Source organism: Silene latifolia, chromosome Y (assembly GCF_048544455.1).
Source record: "Silene latifolia isolate original U9 population chromosome Y, ASM4854445v1, whole genome shotgun sequence".
Taxonomy (NCBI): domain Eukaryota; kingdom Viridiplantae; phylum Streptophyta; class Magnoliopsida; order Caryophyllales; family Caryophyllaceae; genus Silene; species Silene latifolia.
The window spans coordinates 393,832,830-393,847,333 of record NC_133538.1 but is presented as its reverse complement, the minus strand read 5'-3'; the positions used below and the strand labels follow the sequence as shown (position 1 = coordinate 393,847,333).

The 14,504-nt window shown below is 39.5% G+C and overlaps 1 protein-coding gene across 1 annotated transcript; it reads right to left on the bottom strand.

Moving 5' to 3' along the window:
* Window positions 1-3,526: 3,526 nt before the first annotated feature.
* LOC141632100 (protein FAR1-RELATED SEQUENCE 5-like) lies at window positions 3,527-4,476 on the bottom strand. The gene is made up of 2 exons (XM_074444679.1): window positions 4,345-4,476; window positions 3,527-4,234 (listed from the first exon to the last, which is right to left on the bottom strand). Exons 1-2 carry the CDS (start codon window positions 4,474-4,476, stop codon window positions 3,527-3,529), a joined length of 840 nt encoding a protein of 279 aa, XP_074300780.1.
* Window positions 4,477-14,504: the final 10,028 nt, after the last annotated feature.

Sequence of the window (14,504 nt, the reverse complement as noted above, 5' to 3'; positions counted from 1 at the left end):
CAAGTTCTTAAGCTCGGAAAATTCAGAGTGCGATTGTTTTCTTTGCGGCACATAAGGAGGTTTTTGATATTGTTGTTGCTTTTGATGAGGAGCACATAGGGTTCTTCTTGCGGCGGAGCTTGAGTTGGGTTCGGGACATTTTGGCTCCTCCAACTCAAGTTTGGATGGGTATTCGGCTCATAGTAGGTGTTTGTCCGCCTATAGTGTTGAAAGGCAAAGACAAGACTCAAAGGGACTAGGACAATTCTTGAAACGTGTCCCTCAGCTCCACACCTTTCGCAGACGAAAGGACCGTCTGACACAGCATTTACTTGGTACATTCCACCTTTAGAAACTCCTCCTAGTTCATACTTGTCAAATCTCGTAGTAAGAGCTTCAAGCGCAAAGAACAGAGGAAGATTCGACTCTCCTCTGGTTCCCTCTCGGAATTACTATACTCGGCCTTGTGGGTGGCTAGATCGTCAATTATCTTCCACCCCTTGGTTGCTCCCAAGTTCTCAAAGAATCGGCCATTGGCGCAGCATCCAAAATGGCCCTCGATCGATCGTCGTACAACCCATTATAGAAATGATTGCACAAGCTTCATTTTTCGAACCCATGGTGTGGTATGGTTCGCACAGACTTCTTAAATCGGACCCATGCCTCGTGGAAGTTCTCATCTGGCCCTTGTTTGAAACTTGTGATTTGGGCTCTAATAGCAATCGTCTTTGAAGCAGAAAAGTACTTCTTGTAGAATGCCAATGCCAAGGAATTCCAGTCAGTAATCCCATGAACGGCTCGGTCAGGATCTCTATACCACTCCCTTGCAAAGCATCACGAAGGAGAAGATAAACATGGTCTCCTTGATCCGGTCTTGAGTCACGCCCCGGTGGTGGGGGTATGGAATAGCGATGAGTCAATAAAGGTCTCCATATGCTTAGCTGCATCTTCATTTGCAGCTCCCCCGAACTAGTTTCTCTCAACCATATTGATGTATGAAGGCTTTGGTTCGAACTTCCTGGCATCTCCTGGTAATTCGAACCCCTTATATAAGTTTTCAGCTGTCGGCTCAGAATGACTAGCTATACTCGCTTCCTCGGCCATGACTGGAATTTCTGGAGAAGTAATTGTCTCGGCTGAAGTAGTGGAAACGGGTGAAGAATGTGGGTCTTCTTGAGCAAGTGTCGTTCTCGTAATAGCTTGACAGAGTACTCAGCTCTTCCTCTGTCGGTAATACCCTTTGTGTTCGTCTCAACTCGCGCAAAGATTTCTCTATCTCAGGATCAAATGGTACTAGTTCACCACACTGTGACCTGCGCATAAGAAGAAACTACAAAAAGAATATAAGAAAAGTTTAAGGAACAGAAGTCCCTTAAACTAAGAAAGACTAAAAATAAAACAACTAAAATTAGAACTATTGCCTCCAAGCAACGGCGCCAAAATTTGATACCCGTCGTGAGGTGTCAAAAATAAGATTTATAATTTCCAACTACAACTATAGCAAGGGGCAAATCGGGTCGAACCACAGAGAGGCGGATGTAAATTCTAGTTGATTTAAATTGATCTAAAGTAACAATTGTGGGGGTTGAGTTGAGATGGTCTACAACTAAGAGTAAATAATAAACTAGAAAGACGGATTAAACAGATAAAGAAAGGGTACTAGGATGGTCGGTTCATTAGAGCTTGGCGAAAGATACTAAACAGTCTAAATCGAACACAAGTGAGGCGGGAAACAAGAGGTCCTCTCGGTCCACTCTTAACAAATAGCATCTTTCGATCTCGCTATAGGTCCCTAATATCACTAATACTGACTCTCGTCCTGAAAAGTGACTAACAGTCTAAACTACACCTATCTTTCGATCTCAGCACAGTTTAGTCATTTTAATTGGTGGTCAAATAACTTTCCCTATCTTTCGATCTAATGGGTCAGTCATAAATTAAGCATCTAACTGGTCGCATGCATTCGATTCGTTAAATACAACATTAAAATCAATTAAAATGAAGGGTATCCTCACAAGGTCAGTCGATCGACCGAGAATGTCAGTCGATCGACTGACACGCGAATTCAGTCCGTGTTCAATACTTTGCCGCCTACGCTAAAATTCGCCTACATCCTAGCACAAATAATCTAGCTACTCATGCTAATGGCGAAAACAATAACATTAACGATAAGAATTACTGAATTCATGCTTGAAACGATAAAGTAAACAATTAACATAAACGATAAAATTGGTTGCGGGAATCTAACTATCAATTCTACACTAATGATGAAATAAAGCAATAAACTGAAATTAGGGCAGATGAATACCGAATTTGCAGAGGAAAGATTAGTTGATAAGAACCAAAAATCCAATGCTTAACAATAATCCAAACCCTAATTAATTATAAAGAACGGTATGTAAAAACTTAATGTAAAACTACTGAATAAAGCTTGATAATCAACTGAATGAATTAGGTTACGTTATAAAGAGAGTATACGTAACATAATTCCTAAACCTAGTAACTAGTGGGCTTGATAAATCTCGATCTTTTAATTCTCGTCTAGAATAGCGTCTTGGTCGATCGACTGAAGTTGCCGGTCGATCGACTGCTTAGCAGATGTCTGAGAGTTAACCGTACCCCGATGGTTGGTCGATCGATCAAGGTAACGGTCGACCGATCGCTTGAGCTGCTACTTGACTTCTATAAACTCGTGGACTTGTCTTTTGGGCCTTGAATTGCGCACCAAGCTCGTTCCTCGGGTGAATACTTCACGTCATATGCAATGCAGGATACTCGGGGACGGATTTAGCTTGATTTCCGCTGAATTCTTCACATTTCTGCAATAACGTACAAAAATACGGAAGTAGACGGAAATAGGGAGAAATGTAGCATAAACTACTTGAATGAGCTCTAAAATGCGTGTAAAAAAAGATGTAAAACATCATATAAAAGACGCGCATCAGGTACGGCTGTGGTCCCCCACTGGCAGGGCTGGTCCAGTGGACAGTCGGTGACGGAGATTGATTGGGGTGGGTGTGATTGTATGTGACTGATTGTGTTTGTAACGTGTTGATAATTGTTGTTGATTCAAGTTGAGTCTTGCCTCGGTTACTGACCTTGTGTGGTTGTCTTGTTTGTTTATGTGTCTGTCGTGATCCCTTATGGTGAGCAGTCAGTCTTAGCAGGTATTGATGTTGTTGATATCTGGAGTCCTGGCGGGGATGAGTCCTCACGAGTTTTGATAGAGATAGCGTGTAGTTGACGAGTTGTATCTTTATTTTGTTAAGTTGGTTGTAACGCTTGTAATATAACTATAATTGTTCTTTTATCGACTTTTGATGATTACTTACCTCGGGCAACCTAGATGGTAACGCCCTTATATGCTAAGGAAGGCCTTAAGGCTCCTCATAATATGGGGGTGTTACAGCTTCCTCTTTTGTGGCTTGCTCTTGGCCTTTTCTTTCGACGACCTCAATCTTTTGCCACTGCCCTTATTCTTGGCCTTGTTTGGCAGTCGAAGGTCAATATCATTTGAAGCTGTGATGCCAAGAAGAGCCTCGATTTCCTAATTTTTAGTTTTCGGTTCAATTGGTCTTGTGATGTTCTCCCTGAACTGTGTCAGGGTTTTCTGCAGTTGCTTCATCTGTTTAACCGTAGCATAACTGTCCATCACCCCGACAGTTGCATAAATCTCAGACCAAACCTTTGACATCTCAACTTTCTTGATGTCAGCTTCGTCAATGTTTTCTATGACCTTTCCATTTTCATCTCGGACAATTGGCATGTAGAATTTCTTTGTCCATCGAGCAAGGACATGAGGCTCAGGTATCTTGTGTACCTGCCTACCATTCCACACCCACAGTATATGCCGACAGACAATGCCATGCCTCTCAAACAGCTTACATACACATTTGTTCTCGTTAGTTTTGGTGTTAAATTCCACTCGGAAGTTTCTGTGCTTCAGTCCATCACGAACGTCATGGTAGTCCACTGTCCCTACTGTTGTCAAACCCCCGACCCCCATGCTACATATTGCATGTTTGACTTCGTTCTGAAAGTCTGCAAAGATAGGATGTGTGTAGACAAGTGAGGCATGCATCTCTACCTTCATCGGCCCTACTTTCTCGAGCATACTATGCTCGTTGGCAGTGTCCATCCTCCTTTCTGAATGCCTTTGCTGTTCTATTACAGAATTGTACCTCATCCAGAACTCGACAAGGGTTCCAAAGTGGCTTTCAAACCGCTTGAAATAGCTGTTTGAACTTTCGGATCTCTGGGTTGTCCGCAACAAACAACCTAGAGGAAGATCCCGAAAGTAAGCCGGTATCCTCTTTTGTCTTATTGCAAATACATATTACTTCAACCACCGGTTGCTTTGTATACCATGGGCTTCAATAACAGTTTTCTAGTCTGTTCAAATTCTTCTGGTTCGAGGTCGACATCCCAAACAACGACATTTATGTCGGTCATAAATTCCGTGTCATTGCAGATTGCCCTTCCCACCTTCTCAGGCATTTTTTGCATGATATGCCACATGCAGTACTTGTGCACAGAATGCTAGAAGACATTTGGGCATGCCTTTTTAATTCCAGGGCACTGGTCTGTAATTACACACTGAGGTTGCTGCTGCCCCATTGCTTTGAGGAATTTTTTAAAAATCCACTCAAATGAATCCTGACTCTCGAAGTCAAGTAACCCAGCTGCAAAAGTTACCGTCTTCTTGTTGTGGTCTACTCCGGTGAAGGGAGTAAACACCATGAAATATTTGTTTGTCCCATAAGTAGGGTCAATCGTGTCTCCATATAACTTGTAGTTGTTTATCCCTTCCTTATCAGCCCAAATAACCTTCGTCAAGCATTTGTTCTCATCCTGATCATAAACAAAATAGAACCCGTTTGTTTCAGCCAGCATTTTGAAATGCCCAATGAACATTTTAGCATCCTTATCCCCAATGTAACACTTGATATTTCGTTTGAAGTTTTTGAAGTCTAGCAAAGAGGCACCGATATTCTGATAACCATTTGAGTATTCCTTGAGAATTCTGAAGCTCAATGTTGGACCTATGTTGAGCTTAGTATGATCAATAATGGTCCTCTTAATGTAGTCATGGACGTCCCTTGAGAGCTTTTGGAACTCTCTGTTTTTGACAGAGTAAAGAGAGTGATTGTGAACGTCTACAAAGACGTCCACAATATATCCAGCCGGTCTGTCGTCTGTTTTTTCACAGGTTCTCAACCTCATGTGCGCCTTGCAGCCACACCTTGTCAGAGCATGCTTCTTTGGTTGTCTAATTCTTCGCTCTTTGTTCTCTGCGTTGTACTCAAATTACCAGCTTCGTGATTTGTTGCTTCAAGTCGCAGTTTTCTTTTCATATCTCTATACCCCTGTCTGTTACAGACCAGTGATTTGACGCTGACGCCCCCCTTATACTTCGCATTTGTGTACCTTCTCACATCAAATCCGCAAGCCAATGCATATATGCTGTAGAACTGTACTGCATCGTCCAAGGTAAGAAAGAACATGCCACGTTTAGGCGTAAAATCACTCTCAACAGTCCTTACCCACTGCTCAGTACCCCCGAGTGTACTGTTGTAATGAAGAGTTGGAACAAACTCATTGTTTTCTTCGTCTGAACAGGTTGGGGTGGTGAATATATTGTTATTAGAAGAATCGCCAATAGTTAAGATTGCATTGTCTTCAACAATAGAGACAGTAGAATGATCTGAGACAGTAAATTATTATAATGAGTACAGTCAGTGGACAACAAAATGACAATAACATCACAATAACAGTAGCATGGGGAGAGATCAACATTGCAGTAATGTGACAATAACAGTATGATAACAGCAGCTGGGAAACAGACGACAATCAATAACATCACAATAACACTAAATGTGTTTTTCTTATGCTACTCTCTTATCAGCCGTATATTTTCATGCTAATGCACAATAATATCACAACAATAGTACCATAATATCATAATAACAGTACAATAATATCATCATGTTTCTCTACTTTTACAATAATAGTACAATAATATCAGAATAACAGTACTCTGATATTATTAATATCAGAATAACAGTTCTCGTTTTCTACTCTAATACAAGCCAGACAGTACAATAATATCAGAATAACAGCTGAGAAACACATAGAAATCAATAATTGATTTATAAACAACGGCGGATAAAGAGATAAGAATCAATAAAAAGATACTGTTTCCATATTTCCTGTCGAGTTGTTTTCTTCACTACAATTGTTGTTAATATCGTTGTCCATCTTTTATACCTGAAAACAGTAAAATCAAGTATTCAATTCAATTAAAATCAACGAATTTCACGAATTTTACATTAATTTCGATAATACGATTGAAAACACTAAAAATCAACGAATTTACATTACCTGTAATTCGATTGCAGCTAAAAATCAACGAATTTGTGTAATCTTATTAGTTTTTTTATGAGATTTCTATAGTCGGTGTTCTGATTTTTGTGTTTCTCTGTTTCTGATTTGTAGAGAGATGTAGAGAGAGAGAGGGAATATCGTTTGAATGAAGTTTTTGTTTACATGTTTCAGCTGCTTTTGTATTTTTCGATTTTTCCTTTTTTTTCCTAATTTATCATTTAATCTCGGCCCTTGATTTCTTTTAATCTCAGCCCTTGATTTCCCCAACTCACAACTCACCATAAGATCCCAACTCACGAGATCCCGCCTCTATATATATATATATATATATATATATATATATATATATATATATATATATATATATATATATATATATATATATATAGAGAATTAGGATCCTATACGAACCTACACTTCAATATGAACTTACGAACTGAATAAGGAGCACCAGATAAAACAAACCAACGGATGAGATCAACTCTTTAATCGTTACACGCACAAACCCAAACCCCCTAAATCACTCGCCTATCTTCTCTCTCCTCCCTCTTTTACCCAGCTGCCACTCACCCCCGCCGCCTTCCGACAATATCACCGGCGGCCGCCGACTACCTTTAATCCATAAACTAAATCGGCTTCCCATATAAACCTCGCTTTTATTTCGCCTACCATTATAGTTCATCTTCTCGGAGGCATATCACCGCCGACCACCATGAAGCACGCCGGCAAACAAAATCACTTCAGACCACCCCAGAGGACGCCGGCGAATATCGTTATTCGAGTTCCCCCCACGATTTGATGGCGGAAAAGGCAGTACGAGCGACGACGTCTGGGATAGGTGACTATATTGTCTGCGCAATCTGAGGTTATTGTTGATGTCTCTGGCTCTGTATAGGGCAGTAGGTAGTGTAGCCGGCGTAACTCTAGGTAAGCAGCAGTGACGGTTAGTGGTGATCTTTGGTTGGATACATGATTAGTGGTGTTGACAGGAGGCAGCCTAGAAATTGTTATGGTGAGATTGTTCAAAGGGTGATTTCTGGTTGGAGATGGGGTTAGTGGTGATCTACTAAAAACCAATTACAATTTCATAAAAAATACTTACAATAATGAATTAGTTGGATGATTTCGAGTAAGAAAATGCCCTCGTTGGCTGGATGACTTCGGTGGTTTTCGAGGTGGTGGCGGCAGCGGCAGGCGAGTTTGTAGTCCTGGGTTTAATGGCGGTGGAAGGTAGGATATATAATGAGAAAGATTAAATTAGGGTGTCGTGTGTTCTCTGGAATAGTCAGCGCCGTCCCCGAAGTCGTTTAGGGTGACCGAGCAGTCACCGGTGTTGGTTTGGTTGCGTAGTTTAGTTTTAGTTTGTGGTCATGGACTGGAGGTGGTGTTGGTCGTAGTTGTCTAGTGGTGGTGGTGGTGGTGGGCTTGGTAAATTATGGTGGTGCGATGGTTACACAAAATACTAGCCCAGATACACATCGTATTAGTGTATTACTATTAGATACACAAATCAATTTGTATATCCAGTAGTAATACCATGTGTATCTCGAGGGAGTAACATGTCTATCCGAGTAGTTTATACAGTTCATGTGGGATTTATCTGTATGCATCCCTTTAATTTTAAGGACTATATCGAATTATAATGATGAAACTAGTCATAAAATTAAATTGCATAAACAAAATTGTAAAGGATTAAGAAATAACCTTCGGTCCTAGCAAATACGGCCTAAGAATAATATCAAAGTAGATATTCGCCTATCAGTTGCACCCAAGACGATATGAGAAATGCCCTTTGATTATGCTAGAATTGATCCAAAAATTAACTGATTAATTTTTAGGTTTTTTTTGTGTTTTTCGTAGAGATGAGAGGCAAGAGTGAGATAGAAAAATTAGATTAAAAATTTACTCCTATCTCTCCCTTTAACCGTTTATGAGAGAGAGATTAGGGTAGAATTTTTTTTACTAATTACTCGGCCCATAATCCGAAATTAGGAGAGTTATTTCTCTTATTTTCGGTTATTCCAAAAAATGTATAAAATGTGTAAATTGTCATCTAGTGAGGATCGAACCCATGACCTCTTGGTTTGAGTACCCTCACTATTACCACTATGACACATTCATCGTGTTGATATTAAATATAACCGATTACATTTAATTATGAATTAACATATTAATTCGTCCAAGCTAACATTACATACATTTAATTAAATATAACTTATTATATTCAATTTACGAATTTACAGTTAATTCGTCTCAACTAATATTATTTAATCTTCATTAAATAATTGTCTCATCAACACATTGACTAACTGTTTAGTCATATAAGGCATCAATGTGATTATATTTCTATAACCACATCTCTCAAACACATCCTATAGGTGTGACCTTTAGGGACCAGTTGATCACCGCCATCTGTATGATAATAACGTCAAACTTTCTAGCAAGCCAACCATTATTAGGTAATCGTTAATCAACTGATTAAAATACAAAGTATACCCTTGTGAACCTGTAAGAGATTTACAATTGTTATCACACTAATTTGTGGAGGACACAAGCTCCAACAAACTCCCACTTGTCCTCACAAGTGTATGTGCGATAACCGATTCTCATATCCTAAAATTTCTCCCACTCAATGTAAAACAATTTGCAAATCCGTATACACAAAGGTCGTATTTTACAAGCGATCATCATCAAGAGTGGTTTCCCCGACTAGAGAGTAACTTAACTGATAAATGAATCAACATTCGAGCATTGCCATGCATTTCAGTTACAACTCCTCGAGTGGCCCTGAGAAATAACTATACCTGATAAGGGTTTGATATTTTCCTCAACTCGAATCCTGCAGATGTAAGCACAGTATGAAATGACCCAGAAAAAATCTACTTAGCCTCCAGTTACGGCAGACCGTGAGAAAGAAACCAAAGTCACCCAAAAACTGTCTTAATCTCAAGAGACAGTCGATAGTCAAAAGAATCGACTCTAGGAACACAATGGATGTCCTATCCACGACCTAGCACCGAATGTTTTAAACATTTAGGACTCCATTACGTTGTCACAAAAAATTTTTCCTACGAGGTATCGTTATAATCTCGCATTTGTGATCGATCAGTCAACAGTTTGACTTATGGCTCATTGAACCCACCATCAATCGACTGCACAATATAATAGCCGGAGTTATCAGCTCACATGGGCGATTACGGACCAAATAAATATAATGTAATTCAGTTCACTTTGTGGCGTTCAATGTTGTCAGTACAATCCACATGAAAAACAAAATATTATAATAAAACGATGAAGTTATAAATAGTATATGAAAAAGAGAATGTATCAAATCCATAATCAAGTACTACAACTCAGGAACACGTTTAATTCCTATGGAAATAACGTGCCCTACATGCTTATCATAATTCAACGGTTTAGTGAGAGGATCTGCGATGTTATCATCCGTCGCAATCTTGTCAATCACTATCTCTTCTTGCTCCACGTAATCACGGATCAGGTGAGCTTTCCGATGTACATGTCTAGATTTGTTGCTAGACTTTGGCTCCTTAGCCTGGAAGATGGCACCTCTATTGTCACAATAGATGGTGATCGGGTCATTCGAACTAGGAACTATCGTAAGTCCTTGTAAGAATTGACGCATCCATATCGCTTCCTTTGCTGCCTCCGAAGCGGCATAGTACTCGGATTCAGTAGTAGAATCGCTACAACACTGTTTGGAACTCTTCCGGTGACCGCAGCACCATTAAGAGTGAAGACGAACCCGGACTGAGATTTTGAGTCATCTCGATCCGTTTGGAAGCTAGCATCTGCGTAACCGATTGCGCATAGCTTAGTATCGCCTCCATAAGTCAATACCCAATCCTTAGTCCTCCGTAGGTACTTGAGGATGTTTTTAACAGCTATCCAGTGTGTTTCACCTGGATTTTTTTGGTACCGACTCATCATACTCAATGCATATGCCACGTCTGGACGTGTGCATTTCATGGCATACATGATCGATCCTATTGCAGATGCATAAGGAACACGACTCATGCGCTCAATCCCTTCAGGCGTCGTGGGTGACTGAGACTTGCTCAACTGCATCCCAGACGTCATTGGAAGGTTCCCCTTCTTAGAGTTGGTCATGCTGAACTTCTCAAGAATCTTATCCAAATAAGACTCCTGACTAAGTGATAACATCCGTCGTGATCTATCTCGGTAGATACGGATTCCCAAAATGCGTTGTGCCTCACCCAGATCTTTCATATTGAAATGGTTCTTCAACCATTATTTAACCGAAATTAGGAGAGGAATGTCATTCCCAATCAGGAGTATGTCATCGACATACAATATCAAGAATACAATCTTGCTCCCACTCGACTTGATATATAAGCATGGTTCTTCGACCGATCGAGTGAAACCATACTCTTTTATCACCTGGTCGAAACGATGATTCCAACTCCGAGAAGCTTGCTTAAGTCCATAAATGGAACGCTTAAGCTTGCATACTTTCTTAGGATGTTCAGGATCTATGAAACCTTCGGGTTGCACCATGTACAACTCTTCCTCCAAATAACCGTTTAAGAAGGCGGTTTTCACATCCATTTGCCAAATTTCATAATCATGAAAAGCGGCAATCACTAAGATTATCTGAATGGAACGTAGCATGACTACAGGTGCAAAAATCTCATCATAATGCAATCCGTGCACTTGAGTGAAACCTTTTGCCACTAGTCGTGCCTTATAGGTTTTGTAAAGCCATTTGCACTGTAGAGGTTTACCTTATTAGGTAAATCAACTAGATCCCATACGTCATTCTCATACATGGAGTCCATCTCGGATTGCATGGCTTCGAACAATAGCTTTGAGTCGGAAGAGGCCATAGCACCTTTATAGGTAGCGGGTTCATTACTCTCTAGGAGTAAAACGTCATTCTCCTCGACCATACCAATGTATCTGTTCGGAGGATGAGAGACTCTACCCGACCTCCTAGGTTCCTCAGGAATATCAACCGTATCATCAGTTGGAGGAACAACTTCTTCCATCCGTTCCTCAGTTGTTGGTTCTGGAATCTCCGACAGCTCGAAGGTTCTATTACTCGTCTTGTTCTCGAGAAATTCTTTCTCTAAGAACGTCGCACTAGCCGCAACAAAAACTCGATGTTCGGTAGGCGATTAGAAGTAATGACCAAATGTTCCTTTTGGATAACCTATAAAGTATGTCTTTACCAATCGCGGGCCGAGCTTATCCTCGTGTCTCCACTTCACATAAGCCTCGCAGCCCCAAACCCGAATAAAGGACAAGTTAGGGACCGTTCCCTTCCACATTTCATATGGAGTCTTGTCGACAGCTTTAGTCGGACTTCGGTTAAGTATAAGAGCAGCTGACAAAAGAGAAAAACCTCATAATGAATCAAGCACTACCGTGTGACTCATCATGGATCGAACCATATCAAGTAAGGTTCGATTTCTCCGTTCGGACACACCATTTAATTGAGGTGTTCCAGGTGGAGTTAACTGTAGAACGATTCCACAGTCTTTAAGGTGTTGATCAAACTCATTTGAAAGATATTCGCCACCCCGATCTGAACGGATTTATCTGTATGCATCCCTTTAATTTTAAGGACTATAACGAATTATAATGATGAAACTAGTCATAAAATTAAATTGCATAAACAAAATTGTAAAGGATTAAAAAATAACCTTCGGTCCTAGCAAATACGGCCTAAGAATAATATCAAAGTAGATATTCGCCTATCAGTTGCACCCAAGACGATATGAGAAATGCCCTTTGATTATGCTAGAATCGATCCAAAAATTAACTGATTATTTTTAGGTTTTTTTTGTGTTTTTCGTAGAGATGAGAGGCAAGAGTGAGATAGAAAAATTAGGTTAAAAATTTACTCATATCTCTCCCTTTAACCGTGTATGAGAGAGAGATTAGGGTAGAATTTTTTTTACTAATTACTCGGCCCATAATTCGAAATTAGGAGAGTTATTTCTCTTATTTTCGGTTATTCCAAAAATGTATAAAATGTGTAAATTGTCATCTAGTGAGGATCGAACCCATGACCTCTTGGTTTGAGTACCCTCACTATTACCACTATGACACATTCATCTTGTTGATATTAAATATAACCGATTACATTTAATTACGAATTAACATATTAATTCGTCCAAGCTAACATTACATACATTTAATTAAATATAACTTATTATATTCAATTTACGAATTTGATTAATTGTCTCAACTAATATTATTTAATCTTCATTAAATAATTGTCTCATCAACACATTGACTAACTGTTTAGTCATATAAGGCATCAATGTGATTATATTTCTATAACCACATCTCTCAAACACATCCTATAGGTGTGACCTTTAGGGACCAGTTGATCACCGCCATCTGTATGATAATAACGTCAAACTTTCTAGCAAGCCAACCGTTATTAGGTAATCGTTAATCAACTGATTAAAATACGAAGTATACCCTTGTGAACCTGTAAAAAATTTACAATTGTTATCACACTAATTTGTGGAGGACACAAGCTCCAACAGTTCATGCTAGCGGTAAGTGCTGTCCGAGTTTTGGTGGTTTTGCATTGGGTCGAGTAGCCGACTCTTGTTAACTTCTCCTCTCTTACCACCTGACGCCGCCACGCCGGCGCTGGAGCTATGATAGCGGCCACGAACATACACTTTGACAGCCCTCGCCGCTCTTCTCACACTGATTTTGTTAATACAGCCAGCCATATAGAAAACGATTGTTTAGATTCACACTGATTTGGTTAATATAGCCAGCCATATAGAAAACGATTGTTTAGATAGTAATGTTGATGGTCTACTCCATAATTCAAAGTGGTTAAACATGAATTAAGTGTCATTTTATTTAGTGTCTGCGTTCACCAAAACTCCTTTAAATGAGTGTATCCAACATTTTAATGGATTCATAATATTAAACGAAGAACATACTTCATAATTAGTAGCACCTTGCTCTCTTCTGTTCAATTAATTTTACAATATCAAGACAATATTGCTATCGAAATTATGCATTTATCAAAGTTTCTAGATACACTCGTTTAAGTTACTAAATACATACCTATAATTTGCTAGATACACTCTTATAAGTTTCTAGATACATATATTTAGTTAGCTTGATACACTTCTTTGACATGCTAGATACACTCCTTTAAATTACTAGATACACATTTCTGCAAGCTAGATACACACCTTTAAGTTACCAGATACATACATTTAACTAACTATATACACTCATTTAAATTATTAGATAATTTAAAGAAGTGTATCTAGGTTAAATGAGTGTATTCAACATTTTAATGGAGTGTATCAAGCTATATTAATGTCAGCCCTAAGCTGCCAGACTCACATAACTATAACATTAATTGGCCATCATGGGTAATCCATTCACTTTAAGCATAATTAAAGAACAAAAATTGTATTGCCTTCTCAAGCCCTTAGATCTCAACTTGAAAATTGGATCAAAACAAACAATAAAGTTGGAGGATAAAAGAACCTCTAAACTTGACTTATACCTGACTAACAATTATATACACCGTAGCAACTAAAGAATACTCGCTATGAACAGCTACACATAACAAGAATTTGGCACTACGTCTTTTTTATTTATATTGCAGGTGTAAGGTGTTGAGACAAGGAAAATTACTATAAGAGTTTAAAGATCAAACTAATAGGCACAAATAAAAAGTTTACCACTGTGTAAAGCTAGTTTAACAAGGCTTCATTTCCCCAATGTATTTCAATGAGCAAGTTAACGCATCAAACAAGTGATCATCTTACATTCACCATCTGCTTCTCCTCCATCACACCAGACCATTCGATCCGAAAGCCGAGCACTAGCTAGCAGCCCAGCAAACTCTGAATCCACCACACCACATCCGAGCAGCTCAAGACATGCCTCCTCCGCTACCATGTCCAGCCACCAAAAAGCGGACCACTACACCATCAGCAGGCGCAATTGACTCAACAACCGCCCTGATCCTCCACCAGCACCACAAGAGCACCTCTGTAGCAACCACTACCGCCTCTTTAATTCGAGCAACCCAGGCTAGACAAGACCACAACACCACAATCACGATACCAATCCATCTAGATAAGGACCAACAGACCAACACCACCCTC